We start from the raw sequence: 16,766 nt of genomic DNA, 5'->3' as shown, positions 1-16,766 counted from the left end.
CTCACCCCTTTTTTGGCAATAAATAAAGCTTGGGAAACTTGACGCCTTGGCCTTTGGGTTTTGTTTGCGTCTCAAACACTGAAGAGTCTCGGGGGTTCCTGCGGCGACAGGGAGGTACCAGGCACATGCGAGGCGGCAGGGGTGTGACGGACAGGGGCCGGGCGGCGGGAGGACCGGCGTCCAGGGCCGGAGGCGGTAGCGGCGGCAGCGGTGGCGGGCGCGGTTATTGCTCAGAGGGGCGCGGGCTGCCGCAAGCACACGCCGCGGTGAGGTAAACGGCTACGGGGCGGTAGGCTCCTCTCTGACCCATAGCAGCCCATGGTGCCAGCCCCGGGGCTCGCACATGCGCCTCGCGTCCTTTTGGGGGGGGGGGGGGGTTGCAGCCCCGCGCACGCGCCCAAGAGGCCAGTGCCTTTGCCCAGCGGACCTGTCACTGTCCTTCCCAGCCCGGGACCTCGTGCCTCGGGATGCCTCGAGAATTCAGCGAAGCGCCCGCAAGGGCCTGCGCGCGCGTGCTCCTCCAGGGCGCAAGGGGGCCCAGGCCGTGCGAGTGCATCCCGGTGCGGGCACGAACTGCGCCCGTGTGCCCTAGGGCAGTGAGGGCGCCTCCGCAGCCGAGCGCGTGCGCCAAGGGCTCGGGGTCCCGGCGCATGCGTGCCGGGTGTCGTGTTCCCGCGTGTCTCCCGCCGCCGAGTCCCCGCGCGGCGCCAGAAAACCTGCCAAGAGGTGGACGTGGGGCGCGGGGCTTAGGCCGGGCTGTGGTCGGGAGACGTGGGGGCGGCGGCGACCAGCGCGGGGGCCGCTGCGACGATGGGTTCGGCGAGGCGGAGCGGAAACAGCCTCTCCTCAAGGCCGGCCGCCAGTTTGTCCAGCAGCGCCCCCGGGGGCTCGACGCACAGGCCCGAGCCGGGGCAGCCCCCGCCGGGCTCCTCCTCTATGACAGGGATGGCGGGGTCGTCGCCGGCGCTGCCCAGCGCGCGGCCGTCGGGAGGGCCGTCCACGCTGTCGCCGCGGCGCAAGGGCGCACGTGCGGGGCGAGCCGCGGCGGGGGTCGGGGCACCGGCCAGGGGCGGAGCCGCGCGCATGCCAGGGTCGCTGTGCTGCCGTCCACGCTGCCACTGCTTGCGTGGGTGTGGGTGAGCACGTGCGCGGTGGCGCGCAGCGGAGGGCGGTGCGTCGTCGAAGTGCGGGTCGTGGCGCAGGAACTCGTGGAAGAGCGCATCGGTCTTCTCGTCAATGCTATAGTCGCGGCGTGGACGGCGGGGCCAGGCGCGCGGGCTGCGGGGCCGGGTGGGCACGGCGGGCAGTTCGGTGTCGTCACCCGCACCGCGACCCTCGATGCTGGCGTAGCCACTGTCCATCTGCAGCAGCCGGCGCGCCTCGCCGTCCTTGGGCCGTGGCGCGGGTGGAGATGGCGGCGGGAAGGCGGGCGCTGCGCCCCCGGAGCCCGAGCTGTCGCCGCTGCGCACTGAGTCACGGTCGTTGCCGCTGCTGCTGTGGTCCGAGGCGGCCGCGTGCAGCTCTAGCGAGGCGCGAAGGCTCCACAGGTCGCGGTAGCTGGTCTGGGCCTGCTCGGGGCCCAAGTCCTGCTCGGCGTCCAGCTCAGGGTCCGGCTGCTGCTGCTGCTGCTGCTGCTGGTGCTCAGGCCCCACCACTCCACCGCGCTCCGGGGGGGACTCGGGGCTCGCTCCTCCTGCTGCCTCCGCCGCCTCTAGCCTGCAAGCCAGGCCGTGGCTGTCAGAGCCCCGCCGAGCCCCACGCCTCCTTTCCGGCCGGCCACCCCGCCGCTGGGACCCTTGGGACTCGACCAGGACCCAAGAGATGAGGGCTTTAAAATGGGGTCTGTCCATTTTGCAGCGCGTGAGTTTTGGATTAGCCCTGAGCCCTGGCGCCTGCTTTTCAACGAGGGTGTCCCTTGAAGTCTGATCCAAGCACCTGGGGAAACTGCAGGTGCCCAGCCTTCCTGGGAAAGGGCCCCCGGAGGAGGTGACACTCCTCTCTCATGGGTTGCGTTCTCCCCAGCCTCTCAGTGGACCAGGTTGGGTCCAGCTCAGCCTCTACTGCAGGGCAAGTAGGGCTGTTCACCAGCCCACCATGGATAAGGAACAGGAGGGTGACACAAAAGGAGGGACTATCCACCCAGACTAGGAGCTGCCCAAGGAACCCTGCTCTGCTTCCTGGGTCCCGTCCCTCATCCCACTGATATGGGCCCCGGGGGTTAGGGGAGCGGGTACAGTCACAACAGTTTTTGAGAAGGGACTGCCCAGCCCTTAGGAGTTCGGGTAGGTCGGAGAGGGCCTGGGACCACAGCAGAGCCCTTCAAGCCTCGGACTCCACCAGGAAACGGCAGTACCAGGCTGGGTACGTACCCCTGGCAGCACTGCCTGAGCAGGTGTCCTGTCTTAGGGAACCTGGAGCCACCTTCGGGGCCCTCACCCACCCCCCTGCCCTTACCCAGTCCATGCTGGAGAAGAGGCCCCAGAGAATCAGCCTCTGGGAGGGGCCTTGCCGCTGGAGGGAGGCGAAGTCGTGTCCACAGGGTCGGGAGAGTGCTCCCTGGGTCGCCTAGGGGGGGCGGAGTGGGACAGGGGCCCACAGGTCCACCCCTAGCGCCTCTATCTACTGAAAAATACCTGCCGAGAGCGGGGGGCGGGCTGGTGGGGCTGGCCAGAAAGGGGCGGGGGGTCGGGAAGGCCACTGCGTCGCTTGCACGGGCGATATACTGGATGAAGTCTGCATGGGGGGTGTCCCCCTCCTCCTGCTCCATGCTTTCGCTGGCTGCCCGCTGCCGCTGGAAGTGGTGCCGCTTGGGGGAACCTGTGCAGGGGAAGGCTCATCAGACTGTCTCTGTCCCCCCCCTCCCCCACACAGCCTGTCTCTGCCCCACCACACATGCACACACACACACACACAGCCTGTATCTTCCCCACCACACACACACACACACACACACAGCCTGTGTCTGCCCCACCACACATGCACACACACACACACACACACACACACAGCCTGTCTCTGCCCCACCACACATGCACACACACACACACACACACAGCCTGTGTCTGCCCCCCACACACACACACAGCCTGTCTGCTCCACCACACACACACACACACACACAGCCTGTCTGCCCCACCACACACACACACACACACACACACAGCCTGTGTCTGCCCCACCACACACACATAGCCAGCTTGTGTCTGCCCCCCCAACAGCCTGTGTCTGCGCCCCCCCCACACACAGCCTGTCTGCCCCACCACACACACACACACAGCCTGTCTCTGCCCCACCACACACACACACACACACACACAGCCTGTGTCTGCCCCCCCACACACACACACAGCCTGTCTGCCCCACCACACACACACACACACACACACACAGCCTGTGTCTGCCCCACCACACACACACACACACACACACAGCCTGTGTCTGCCCCCCCCCACACACACACAGCCTGTCTGCTCCACCACACACACACACACACACACACACAGCCTGTCTGCCCCACCACACACACACACACACACACACACAGCCTGTGTCTGCCCCCCCCACACACACACAGCCTGTCTGCTCCACCACACACACACACACACACACACACAGCCTGTCTGCCCCACCACACACACACACACACACACACACAGCCTGTCTCTGCCCCACCACACACACACACACACACACACACAGCCTGTGTCTGCCCCCCCCACACACACACAGCCTGTCTGCTCCACCACACACACACACACACACACAGCCTGTCTGCTCCACCACACACACACACACACACACACACAGCCTGTCTGCCCCACCACACACACACACAGCCTGTCTGCTCCACCACACACACACACACACACACACACAGCCTGTGTCTGCCCCACCACACACAGGCTGTGTCTCCCCCACCACACACACACACACACACACGCACGCATGCACACACACAGCCTGTGTCTGCCCCCCACAGCCTGTCTCTGCCCCACCACACATACACAGCCTGCCTTTGCCCCGCCACACACACAAACACACAGCCTATCCCTGCCCCCCCCACCCCAAACACACACAAGTGGGCACCAAGAACAGAAGGGCTGGGACCAGAGAGCCTGGGAAAGCCAGGGCAGGCCTGAGAGCGAGCCTCAGGTATCAGCGCCCCAGAGCATCCCTAGCCAAACATAGAGCCCACTGAGAGGACCTTCCCTGGACAGCTGGTGGCAGGCACAGCCCAGCTCAAATTACGGAAGCTGGCAGGCATGAGAGAGTCAGGACAGGCTGGCAGTGAGGTAAGGGAGACAGTTGTCCTCTCCTGCCAGCTCCACCCTGGCCCAGGGAGTGCAAGGAGTTGCCCCGCCCCTGCCCAAGGCCCCCTGGCCAGGGCCCAGGACCTTCCCCTGACTGAGCCTCCCTGGGGAGGCTTCAGCAGGCAGGCCTGGGTGGCGAGGGCAGTTACCCAGCAAACAGGTTCTGAGCGCCGCTGTCACCACATCTGACTACAGTCACCATCAGGAATCCTGGCCCCCTTCATCCCAAGACTTGTGTCCTCTCAGCTAGAACAGGGCAGCCAAATAGGCCTTCCCCTCCCTCGGCCAGGAACCACACTGGGGGCCAGAAAAACTTACCCCTCCTGTGTTGGATGGAGTCTGCCCCAACCAGGGGTCTCGCTGTCACTCATGACACAGCCTATCACCCAGACCACACCTGCCCCTCACTACTTGTCTCCTCTGCCAGCCTCCCCTGATGATGAGACCTGCCACCTCCGCCACAGGGCAGTGGGTGCCCCAGCAGCCTGACCTAGCCCCAGGCCCTCGGAGCTGTGGCTACCCTGCAGAGCTCCATCCGGCTGGGTGGCTGTTCCTGTGCTTTCTGGGCAGGGGCTGCCTCCCCACTACACACACACACACACACACACACTCCCACCTTGGGCCTGGGACTCTCAGGGCCACATGCAACCCGGGGCCTGCAGAATTGAAGGGCTGCTGTCAACTGCTCCAGGAGTCTGTGCCCCACAGCCCACAGACAGGCCACTTGTTTTTGTAAAGAAAGTTTTATTGGTACATGGTCCCTCTCCTTCATCCCATACAGTCTACAGCTGTTTCTGCCCTACAGCAGCGGCCCTGAACAGTTGAGACAGTGCCTGCCGGACCATGAGACCAAAAACATTACCATCTGGGGCCTTATAGAAAACCTCCGCTGACCCCTGGCCTACCCTGGCCCTACCGCTTCATGTCAGGGGAAGCCAAAGCCCACATGGGCAAAAGGACTGCCCAAGGTCACCCCACAGTTAGAGTGAGGCTCCCGCCAGCCCAGAGAGACCATGGTGGGGCCCCTGGAGACCCTACCTCACACATCCCGATGTGTCAGGGTGAGAGTCGCGCCTGTGGACACGGGCCAGGGGCCGTGACCCGGGAGAGGATACAGGCCAGCTGGCCAGCCCTCCCAACTCCACAATGACCTGGTGGCCTCAGACAGTTTGCTCCTTTACTGCCCTGTTGTGAATGCCCTGAACACAGACAGTGGCTGGGACCTGTGGGACACCCCCTGGCACAGGGGCTTCAGATGGTGGGTCTTCCTCAGGCTGCCCCTGACAGCCCTTCCCGGGCAAGCTGGGGCACAGGGCATGGCTTGGGTCGTCCTCCTGACCTGCTATGGTACCTTGGGCAAGACACCCATCAACAGACAGAGCTGCTGGCCAGCTCGGGGCGGGCACTGGGTCCCCGGAGCACTAGCCCTGACCCAGGGCAGCACCTGGCACCCTGTGCTGAGCCCGCTGGGGCCCGCTCCCTGCCAGGGACCACAGCTCACCTCTGGTGTCCAGACTGGCCGCCCGCTGGCTGGGCTCCAGCTTCCATTTCTTGACCTTGAAGTAGGGGCTGGCCCCATCTAGGCTAGCATGGCGGCGCAGGCGGGTGAAGAACTGCAACACGGTGCCTGCCCCTGAGCCCGGGCCTGCCTCCCCAGGACCCGTGGCAGCCCCAGGCCCGCCAGCCTTGGTGCTCCTGGTACCTGCATCCAACTGGGAAGGAACAGGAATAGCTCTCAGGAGCACAGACCCATCAGACCCCAAAGGCCTCCACCCACCATGTGGACAGATGTGGACCTGCTCAGAGACAGCAGGGACAGCAGGGGTGGGCACTGTGTGGGTGGGCTCCCCCTAGACCCTCCTGCCTCTGAGAGGCTCCCCAGGGTGTTTAGCCGGTGCAGGCTGGCTCTGTTGTCCCAGGAAGGACTCTGGACACGGGGTTTGCGGGGAGAGGGGTTTCCCAGGGCGGGTGTCTAGGTGTTCTCGTCCATGGCTTGGGCTGGAGGTGGGGGCCCTCGGGTGCCCCACACATGTGTGAGCACACACCTGCTCCTTCTTCCTCCCGCATATGGGGACCAGGCAGGACAAGGATGGCTGGGGCAGGTGCGGGGCCAAGTGCAGGCAGGGAGGGGAAGGAACCTGCTATTGCCGCAGATTCCCTGGGGGACACGCATGGGCCCCTCACCGAGGTGCCTTCCCCGGAGTCACTAGATGCAGAGGGACTGATCTCCGCGAAGTCGGCGGCACCCGCTGCTGAGTTGTAGGGGTCACCTGGCAGGGCGGAGCTGGGGCCCACGGAGCGGCCGGTGAGGGCCTTCCCCGGGGGCTGTGGGACAGAGCCGGTGGGGGAGGAAGCAGCGACAGGTCAAAGAGCATGGGTGGGTGAGGGGTGTGCTGGGCTTGGCCTCCCGCCCCGGCCACCCCAGCCAGGCTCCCTGCCCATCCTAAGAGAAGGGGCCCAGCCCACAGCGGAGGTCCAGAAAGCCCTGGGGCCACCCCCCACCTTCTGAGGCCCCAGCTGGCTGCTGTCCCACCAGCTCACCTGGAAGATGGCGAGGCTGGCCTTGGGGGTGTCGGCCGGGTGGGGGGTGGCAGTTGAGCTGGCCTCGCCTGAGTCACACTCATGGATGGTGACGATCTTGAGGGGCGGCAGGTGCAGGTGGGTGAGGCGGGCATTCTTCAGGTGATGGAAGTCCCCCTCTGTCAGGGTGTACCTACAGGGAGCCTGGCCGGTCAGCTCACCCCTGGCCCCTGGCCTCGGCCCCACCTCCAATGAGCTGGATGCCCCCAGTCCCCGCCTTCTCTCTGCCCTGTGCTCCACCATGGGAAACGTCACCCAGACAAGCGATGCCCTCCCGTGGAACCCAGGCCCCTGCCACACCCCTCACCGGCGGCCCTTGTCTTGCGCCTTGCGGCTCTGCTCAAACAGGGCCGCCTCGTTGAAGGAGACCCGGCGGCCGGTGGAGCTGGTGGACAGGAAGTGCTCCGTCTCCGCGTCCTGGCCCTCGGGGTCCTCCCCCCTGAGGTCGGGGTCTGCGTGGAGAGGCAGGAGAGGGTGGGCCCCGGGTGGGCTGCTCCTGGCCCAGGCAGGCTGTTGGGGGGTGGGAGGGGGAGGCGAGGGGCCCGACTGACCGCGGGGCGGGCCAGGGCGGCGGGGCGGGCGGGCACTCGCTCATCCGCTCACACACTCACTCGCTCAGCACGCGCCTGTGCGCACCTACGCCTGGGCGTTAAGGAAACAGAGATGAGTCGGAATCGAGCTGCGCCCAGTCTGGTGGGGGAGACAGACAGACACAGATGGTCAGGCGGCCCGAGGGGCAGGCGGGTGGCCAAGGGGCGGACGGGCAGGCAGATGGACCAGCAGGGTGGCGGGGCCGGGCGCCTCACCTTGGGCCGGGTGGGTGCCGTTGTCCAGGTAGGTGGTAGTGGTCTTCTCAGCTTCTTCCATGGCTCTGGAAGGGACAGCAGGAAAGGCCGATGGAGCAGGGCCCAGGCAGCCTCCAAGGTCCAGGTGCCCTGGAGCCACATACCGCGCACCTGCTTGCTGGGACCCTGTCATCAGAGGCCTCTGCTTGGATGCGCTGTGCACCCTGTGGCTTAGAGCCTCGGGGCCCATGTGCACCCACACCACCCAGCTGGTGCCCGTGTGCACCCCCTGTGCACCTGCCCAGAACCGGGGTGGGGCTCACACCTGTTGAAGCGCTGGTGCACCTCCCAGCAGCGTTTGCAGAGGAGCAGGACCCCGGACAGTACCACCAGCGTGCCGCCCACAAACAGTGACATCACCACCACCAGCAGCACGTAGTTGTCCAAGATGGGGTCGGGCTCAGCCTGCGGGCCACACTTGGCAGGTCAGGTCCCTGCTGGCCTGGACTCTGACATCTCCGTCCACCCCACCCTCACCCTGCCTCCCTCACCCACCGTGGGACGGCCAGTGGCATTGTCCCACGACGTTGTCAGGGCCACGGTGGCAGTGGTGGCAGCAGCTGTGGCCATGGTGGCTGTGGGCTGCATTCTGAGGTGGGGCGGAGGAGCCTGGAGGGACAGGGTCTACTCAGCTCTAGTGCTGCCAGCTCCTCCCCACAGGAGCCACTGCAGTGAGCCCCCCTCCCCTGCCTGGAGCAGCAGCCCACGTGGCAGTGACTCACTGAGAGCTAGGGAGAGCCCCCAAGCAGCCCCCACCCTGCTCAGATCAGCCCCTGGAGGGCCAGGGGCGGGGGCTTTCTCTCTAGCTCTGTTTCCCCACCTTTAAAATGGGAGATGTGGTGGTGTGTGTGTGTGTGTGTGTGTGTACGCGCGTGCGTGCGCGCTATCTCAGCTGCCTCTGCAGCCAGTGGTGCCCGCCCGGCAGGTAGCGCCAGACCAGGAGCTCTGCCCAGGAAAGGGGAAGCACCCATTGGAAGAACAGGGAAACCGAGGCTATGCAGCCCGCTCAGGCCAGACCCCAGGTGCCCCGTCGTCCCCATTAGGGGGCCATGGGCTGTCCCAGCCCCAAGCGACACCAGTTACCCCCTAGCAGGGCCCAAGGCATAGACGGGATGAAGGGAGAGCCCCCCGGGCTGTCCGCCCCACAGAGGCAGGCAAGGGCTGAGGGCTGAGTGCGGTGACAGGGTCCCCACTCCAGGAGGTACAGGTCCCCTCAGCCGAGCGCCAGTAGGAGTGAAAAGGACAAAGGCGGCGCATCTGTTCCCAGCCCTGAAGAATCTGGTTCCCATGGCGACCGAGCCAGCAGGCCAGGCTGGGGGGGGGGAGCGGGTTGCCAGGGAGCAGGGGCGGGGAGGGGGCGCGGGGGAGGGAGGCCTCCTGCAGGGGCGGCGCTCGGCGGCCTGGGCGGCAAGATGGCCGCTGCGCCCTCCCCGCCAGTGCCCAAGCCCGGGCGCCCGGCAACCTCGCCCAGGCCCGGCTGGCTGGCCTTACGCGCGGGAGAAACTGAGGCAGGGGAGGGGCGCTCAGCAGCCGGGAAAGGGGCTGCCTGGAAATTGCACCTGTCTCACCGCCAGCGAGGCGGAAAGGACCCCGGCATCCTGGGGAACCGCCTGGGAGGCCCAGCAGCCCCAAGATGGCATGGCCCGGGCAGCGCGAGCCCCTTTTCCAGAGCAAGAGGAGCGCACAGCCTCCAGCCTCCTACGTCCTTTACGGGCTTTAACTGCCACTCGGGATTGGGGAAGCAGAGAGAGATCCAGAGAGGAAGAGGACCCTAACCCTGGCCAGGTGTCCTCAGGACTCCGGGTCAGAGGCTGGCCCGGGCTCCCCAGTACTGGGGGAGGGGGAGCGCATATGTAGGTCGGAAAATGAGTTCAGGCTGGAGAAGGTGGAGCAGAAGCGCAGGACGGTGGCAGGAGACCGGGAAAGATGGCAGGAGGCTGAGAGGAACAGAGGTGGGCTCTCGGGGGGAGGCCAGTGCAGGAGCCTCGAGCGGAGGTTCCCCAGGAGGCAGCCCCGCGCCCCCCAGCCGACCCGAGGGCAGGGAGAGAACCCGACGTCAGGGTCCACTCAAACTCCGGCTAAGCCAGGAAGCCGAGACGCCATCGCCCTGGCCCTATGTTACAGGGGAAACTGAAGCGGAGGAAAGGCGTGGACGGGGATGCCTGTCTGGTCCGGGCCATCGGACCAGGGGCTACAGAGCCCCGCAGCCGGCCCCCACGCCCTCCCCGGCTCCTCCGCGCCCTCCCTGCGGCCGCGCATCCGAGCAGGGATGGGCGATGGTCCAGAGCTAGGGCGGGCCCCGGAGCTGGCCCTGATCCCCGGCCCGCCCCCCGCCCGCCCCCCGCCCGCCCCGATGCAGCCCCGGGCCCGCCGCGCCTACCTCAGCGCCCGGGCGCGCGGCCCATGGGCGGCGGGCGGGCGAGTGGCTGCGCGGCGCTCCCGGCTGGCTCCGGCGCCCGGTGGCCGCGGAGCAGGCGGAGAATTTATGAATGGAGCGAGCGCGGCGTGCGGGGGAGGCCGGCGCGAGAGGAGGGGCCGCGCACGTGACCGCGTTGGCGGCGCGCCCGCCCGGTGCGCCCGGTGCGCCCGGTGCTGCCGGGTCCCTGGCCGGCCGCCCCCGCCTCGCTCGCCGCCGGCTCTGGCTCGCTGCGCGCCGGCCACCGCCTCCCCTTCCCTTCCGGCGGGGGCGGGGGGCGGAGTCTACGTTCCCCGGCGCCCCCTCCTTGCGCGGAGCTGGCCCCCTCCTTGGCGGCCGCGTCCCCGCCCCCACCCCTCCGCACGACTCACCTAACCAAAGTCCCCAGGGACTCAGCTGGCTGGGGGGAGGGTCCTGGGACGCACGATTACTCCTTGCCCGCGGGGTAGTCCTGGGGTACACCGATTCCCCCTCCTATCTTGCTTCTCCCGTGGGGATATGGAAGTGCACAGCCAGGGCCCCTCTAGGGCACAGCTGCCCCCAGTCTGGTAGTCACCAGATGCACAGGCCAGGAGACCTGGGCAGGCACATGCCCAGCACCTGCACCGCGGATGCGGGTCCCCCCTGGCACTGCCAAGGGCTCAGCACGCTCGTCCAGCCCCCCTCTCTTCTCCTCTTCCCTTTTGGGGCAGCAAATGAGTAAACCATAGCAGATGCTCAAACCTGTGCTGAGTGTCACCCGGGCCCAAACGAGCCCACAGACGCCTGCTCCTAGTAGGGTGACGTCGAGAGTACACCAGCAGGAGCCAACCCCGACTTCTTCCTCTGAAACATCCCAGCCCCACTGGGCCCGTGTTCAACACCCTGCAATGGCACCTCTTTCTCATCCAGAAAAGGCTGACAGTGCTCCAGGAACCCCGCAGCCACAGCCAACCTCAGGGCCTGTGCACTCCAAGGTGCCCACCATGGAGAGCTCTCTGTCCATTGCGCTGAAAGACCTCCCCCAATTTTTTCCCAAGCGTCAAAGTCTCTGCGCGCCTCCCCTTGGCTACACGTACCAATGTCACACTTCCGGTCCCCTACCCGACTCTCTCCTTGAGAATTTTACTCGCTCTTGTGTGTGGTCTGGTCCCAACTACACTGTGAGCTCCAAGGGCAGGAACTTCTCTACGGTGGGTCTCTCTGCTGGGCACGGGGCCAGAACACAGGAAGGAACGAATGGGCAAGTGACCGTGGGGTGGCCGCCTTAGGGAAGCTGGGTCCAAGCCAGCGGGCACTGCATGAGCAAAGACCTTGAGGTAGAATCGGGTGCTCGCAGAGTATCCGTGGGTTGGAGGGAGCAGGAACAGGTTTCAGTTTTTTAAGAGAAGACTTTCTGGCCGGGTGCGATGGCTCACAGCTGTAATCCTAGCACTCTGGGAGGCCGAGGCGGGTGGATCGTTTGAGCTCAGGAGTTCAAGACCAGCCTGAGCAAAAGTGAGATCCCATCTCTACTAAAAAATAGAAAGATATTAGCTGGACAACTAAAAATATACAGAAAAAAATTAGCTGGGCATGGTGGCACATGCCTGTAGTCCCAGGTACTCGGGAGGCTGAGGCAGGAGGATTGCTTGAGCCCAGGAGTTTGAGGTTGCTGTGAGTTAGGCTGATGCCACAGCACTCTAGCCAGAGTGACAGAGTAGGATTCTGCCTAAAAAAAAAAAAAAAAAAATTAAAATTAAAATTAAAAAAAGAGAAGACTTTCTGTTTGGCTGCCTGGATAAGACACTTGAGGTGAGGCAGGGAGGAGACCGGGGCTATCCAGGAGGGAGAGGGTGGCCACAGTGGATAGGCCAGGCCGGATGGACTTCCAGGATAACCCCAGGTTTGGGGCCCTCACTCCAGCACCACTTCAGAGTGGACTGGAGAGAAGGTGCACAACGGATGACTTTGAGGAGCCCACTAGGCCTCCCAGCTTCCTGGAGTGACAGCTGGATGTGGGGTCCAGGAGAGGACCCCTGTGCGGGGATGCGCACAGGACGCTCCTAGAAAGTGAGCAGGGTTTTCCTCTGCACCCCCACCCCAGGTCAGAATACCCAGGGCATTATGACTGACACCCCAAACGCCCTTCGCAGTGCAGGCCCCGGGATGAGCTAGGCCGGGCCCCGGCCTCCATCCTGACTCAGGCTGGCTGGCCCTTCGGGGCAGGACGCCCCAGTGCACCCCCGAACACGGGCAGGGAGTAGGGGTGCAGCCTCCAGGTGTGGGGAGCCACGGAAGGTATGGGACTCGCCCACCAAGGGAGGCTCTGGGTCTCCGTGGTGGCTGCAGCATCCTAGGGCCATCAGACCCAGCCCACTGGCCCAGGTGTGACTGCGACCCTCCCCTGCTCCCTGTACCCCTGGGGTCCAGTCCTCTGCGCCCCCTCTCAAGGCCCTTCGAAGTGTGCGCCCCATCCCCGCCGCCCGGGCTCCGCTGTCTCCCCCACTCCCCCAACCCCAGGTAGCGGGGAGGACGGAGGGGGAGCGGGGAGGAGGCGGCGCTGCGGAGCCCGGCTGGGGCCGCAGACCTGCGTGAACGCGGGGGCGGGGCGGTGACGTCATGGCCACGAACGAGGCTGCGCGGGCCGCGCCTGGCGTCAGCAGAGCCCTGGGCCGCCTGCGCACGCCCTCCTGCGTCAGCGGCGCGCGGGGGCGGTGGCCGGGCGGGGACCTGGGGGCGGCGAACGCATCTCCGGGCGCAGGGCGCCCTCTGCAGGCGCCGGGGGGCCCTCCTGCACCGCCCCGCGCCTGCCCGTGGTGCCCCCCCATCCCCCGCCCCCCGCCCCCGTGCGGAGCCCCGGCGCTCCTGCGTCTGCACCTGCACCTGTCACATGCTGCCCCCGTACTCGGCGATCCTTTATTTACTTATTTATTTATTGCATTTGTCACCACCGAACACGCTGCACGACCTGCTCATTTATGTCACATGTCGGCTAAAGCCCCCCTTCGCAAACCCAGAGCAGGAATCTCGATGTGTCCTTGCTGTCTCTCCAGCGTCTGGCGTCCAATGAACGCCCCCACAGTCGTGAGCGACACTGGAGCTCAAGTGTCCCTTCCCCGCCACGCTGTTGTTCCTCCCCGCCCCGCCCCCAACCATCTCACAGGCCCTCGCCTGATCCCCGGGGGGCTGGGAACGCTCGCGGAGCCGGGGCGGGAAGGAAACTACAACCCCCAGCATGCCCTGCGCCACGGTGGCGCGTGGTCGTCAGCATCGCGCGCGGTCCGCTGGGAGTCGTAGTTCGCGCGTGCGCCCTCGCCGGGACTCCCTCCCAGACGTCCCTGCGCGTTGGTCGTCCTCCTCGCCCTCCAGGCCGCCGCATCCGGCCGGAGTCTGCTGCCGCCGCCGCCGCTGCCATGCTGTCCGCCGCGCTGCTCCGCCGCCCCGGCCTGGTCCGCCTCGTGCGCCAGGCTCGCGCTTACGTCGAGGCCGCCGCCGCCCCGGCCCCCGCCGCCAGCCCCGGCCAGATGTCCTTCACCTTCGCCTCCCCCACGCAGGTGCGACACCGCAGGGCTCGGGACCCGCCGCGGTCGCCCCACGGGGCAGCTCTCCCCACCCTGTCTCTCTGCGGTCGGAGCCGAGCCCCCTACCCCAGCACCGAGGCCTCCCCCCGCCCACAATGTGAGCCCCCCAGGGCCTCATGTGCTCCCACCGCGTCTTCGGGTGCTCCTCCGTGCTGGCCTGCTGTGTGCGCTGTCCCAGTGAATGCGCATCGCAGCGTTCCTATTTCCCAGGTGAGCAAATTGAGGCGCAGCCATCCCAGCGTCAAAACCGAAGCATCGGACCGCAGCTCAGCCCCCACCTGTTTCAGCGCAGGAGAAACTGAGTCCCAGTGGCAGTGGGCTGGGGATTGGCCTGCAGTAATCAGGTTCCCCGTGCTCTCCTCTCCAGGTGTTCTTCAACGGTGCCAACGTCCGGCAGGTGGATGTGCCCACGCTTACCGGAGCCTTCGGCATCCTGGCGGCCCACGTGCCCACTCTGCAGGTCCTGCGGCCCGGGCTGGTCGTGGTGCATGCGGAGGATGGCACCACCTCCAAGTATTTCGGTAAGTCTAGTGGACCACAGCCGGGCAGGGCCTGGGCGTCCTGGCAGGTCAGTCTTCTCTCAGTTGGAGCCCTGAGAAAGATAAAGTTTAGCAGATTTGTCTTCCACACAGCCTGGGCTGGGTACTGACATGAATATCTGGAATACAGAAGGAAGCAAAGCAGACAGGACCTTGCTTTCTGCCAGCTTAGGACTAGCTGTGAATTAACCAAGGTGTGATGGGTCAAGGGGTGACGGATGCTAGGAAGAGAAGCAAAACGATGTTGGGGACCAGATGCAGTGGCTCATGCCTGTAATCCTGACATTCTGTGAGGCTGAGGTGGGAGGATTGCTTGAGGCCAGGAGTTTGAGTCTAGCCTGAACAACATAGCGAGACTGTGATTTCATAAAAAATCTAAAGAAATTAGTTGGGCGTGGTGGTGCCTGTAGTTCCAGCTACTCGGGAGGCTGAGGCAGGAGGATCCTTTGAGCTCAGGAGTTAGAGGCCGCAGTGAGCTGTGATCACGTCACTGCACTCCATCCTGGGCCACAGAGTATGACCCCATCTCAGAAAAAACGAAGAATAAAGAAAACATGCAGGAGAAGGGCAGTTGATTTTGGTGGAGAGCATTTGTGTGGGAAGAAACCAATTCTAAGAAAGCTCTCGGCATCACTTGTCTGCAGTGGTAGAACTGGGGTTCGAGCCAAGCACGGTTTTGTCCCTGACCCTAGCTCAGCTCCTGGGCTGGTAGGTTGGAGGGGGAGGGGGCTCTTTCCCCCAGCAGAGGCCTCTCGTGGCGGCCTGGTCCCATGTGTGTCCTTGGCAGCCTCCTGTTGTTTATCCTCTCTTGGGGTGTCTTTCTCATTCTTTCTCTCCAGACATCTCCCTCTGTGTTGGGTGCTAGGACTAGTCCTGTGGGGGTCACCTTTGGCCAGTGGCTGTTATCGCACCCAGGATGCAGATTTGGGTGTGTGTGGAGCTCAGCAGGGGGTGCCGAGGCCATCCGCCTGGATGTGGGGTGTCATGTCTTCCCTCTGCAGTGAGCAGTGGCTCTGTCACGGTGAATGCCGACTCCTCCGTGCAGTTGCTGGCTGAAGAGGCAGTGACGCTGGACATGCTAGACCTGGGGGTGAGTGCTGGAGGGGAAACTGAGGCTCAGAGTGGGTGGGAGCTCTCCAAGAGTTCCCTGGCTACTGGGGAGGGAGCCCAGTGGAGAGGCAGGTGCTGGGCTGGGGTCCCTGCTCTGCCCTGAGGCCCTACCCACTCCCTGCAGGCAGCCAAGGCCAACTTGGAGAAGGCGCAGGCGGAGCTGTCGGGGGCAGCGGATGAGGCTGCGAGGGCGGAGATCCAGATCCGCATCGAGGCCAATGAGGCCCTAGTGAAGGCCCTGGAGTAGGCAGTCGGTGCGTGTCCCTTGTCACGGGGAAACTGAGGCATGCGGCTGAGAGGGGATGTCCCAGGCAGGCTGAATTCGCTCCCTGAGGTCCAGGCTGTCCTCAGGGGCCAGCAACCCCAGCATGGTCTTGGGGGAGCCGTGCTTGCCACGGAGGCTGCCAGGGGGCAGCGCAGCCCAGGCTTCTGACCGTGCCTCGGGCCCTGCCCTTGTGCCCAAGACCCCAGGGGGAACAAGCCCCTCACCAGCTTTGGCAGGCCTGGTGGCTGGGTCTGTCACCCCCACCCTGACTGGCCGAACACCACTTCTGTGCCCTGCAGAGCCTGCTGCTGGGACCTCTGTGCTCCGGAGCCACCTCCACGGACCACCTGCCCTCAGCCCACGCCCCCATTAAAGACCAGGAAGCCTGACTTGTGTTCACTGTTTTGTCACTCCTGCTTGGGGCGGTGTGACCTTTCTGGGCCTCTCCCCAACCTTCTGTGCCACACCGTGAGATGGAGTCTCTGAACCTCTGGGGACTAAGTGCTGTGGTCCAAGAGATCTACAGGACTTCTGGGAGGGCTCAAGAGCAGTGTTTGGGATACCGGCAGCTCAGCAGGGGTACAGCCAGGCAGGCAATGGGCAGAGTGTTGGCCTTCACCACCAGAGGGTGGGGATGGGCGAAGGTCGCCAGCCAGGGCCAGGGACATGGGCAGGGAGGGGGATCGGCCGCCATTCCCAGAGCCAGGTCGGGGGCACTGGGGAGACCCATGCCGGTGCAAGCTTCCTGGTCCCCAGGCCTGGTGCTGTGATGGGGCAGCAACACCAAGCTCTCTGCAGCCCCACCCCAGCCACCCTGGGAAGAGGCCCCACTTTGTGCACGCCCAGCCTGTGGGTGGCCCTGGGCTGGCCAGGTGCCTAATCCCCAGTGATGTTGGCACCTCCGTGGCACCCAGGCCTCTGGGCTGGCCCTAGATGGGATGGGGCGGGCCTAGGAGGAGGTGGCTCCCTGGCACTGCCCTGCGTTTCTTCAGCAAGCCTGAGGGCAGCTCTGGCACCAGCCCCAGGTAGTTGCAGGCAGAGGGCGGGGGCAGAGGTCCCTTGTGGCTCCTCCCTTCACTGGGACAGGGCTGTCAGGGTGGGTTGGGGAGGGGATTCCAGGGGGGTGAGTACATGGAGAGTCGGGGCCTGCCTGTGTCAC

The 16,766-nt window shown here is 65.3% G+C and overlaps 3 protein-coding genes across 4 annotated transcripts in view; 2 read left to right on the top strand and 1 right to left on the bottom strand.

Annotated features, from left to right (window-relative positions):
* The window catches only part of GPX4 (glutathione peroxidase 4), a 169,321-nt gene that overhangs the window by 91,094 nt on the left and 61,461 nt on the right, over nt 1-16,766 (top strand). The window lies entirely within an intron of this gene.
* On the bottom strand, nt 483-10,375 carry CBARP (CACN subunit beta associated regulatory protein). The gene is made up of 10 exons (XM_069481011.1): nt 10,116-10,375; nt 8,231-8,344; nt 8,001-8,140; nt 7,697-7,761; nt 7,198-7,342; nt 6,852-7,023; nt 6,495-6,635; nt 5,812-6,022; nt 2,634-2,817; nt 483-1,716 (listed from the first exon to the last, which is right to left on the bottom strand). Exons 2-10 carry the CDS (start codon nt 8,321-8,323, stop codon nt 747-749), a joined length of 2,121 nt encoding a protein of 706 aa, XP_069337112.1. The 5' UTR covers nt 8,324-8,344; nt 10,116-10,375; the 3' UTR covers nt 483-746.
* Nucleotides 13,446-15,996, top strand: ATP5F1D (ATP synthase F1 subunit delta). Its single transcript, XM_069456530.1, has 5 exons — nt 13,446-13,666; nt 14,061-14,214; nt 15,234-15,322; nt 15,467-15,596; nt 15,907-15,996. Exons 1-4 carry the CDS (start codon nt 13,526-13,528, stop codon nt 15,587-15,589), a joined length of 507 nt encoding a protein of 168 aa, XP_069312631.1. The 5' UTR covers nt 13,446-13,525; the 3' UTR covers nt 15,590-15,596; nt 15,907-15,996.

This window comes from Eulemur rufifrons, chromosome 2, assembly GCF_041146395.1.
Source record: "Eulemur rufifrons isolate Redbay chromosome 2, OSU_ERuf_1, whole genome shotgun sequence".
Lineage (NCBI taxonomy): Eukaryota > Metazoa > Chordata > Mammalia > Primates > Lemuridae > Eulemur > Eulemur rufifrons.
Note: the sequence above shows the minus strand (reverse complement) of the source record. Positions and strands in the feature narration are given on the sequence as shown.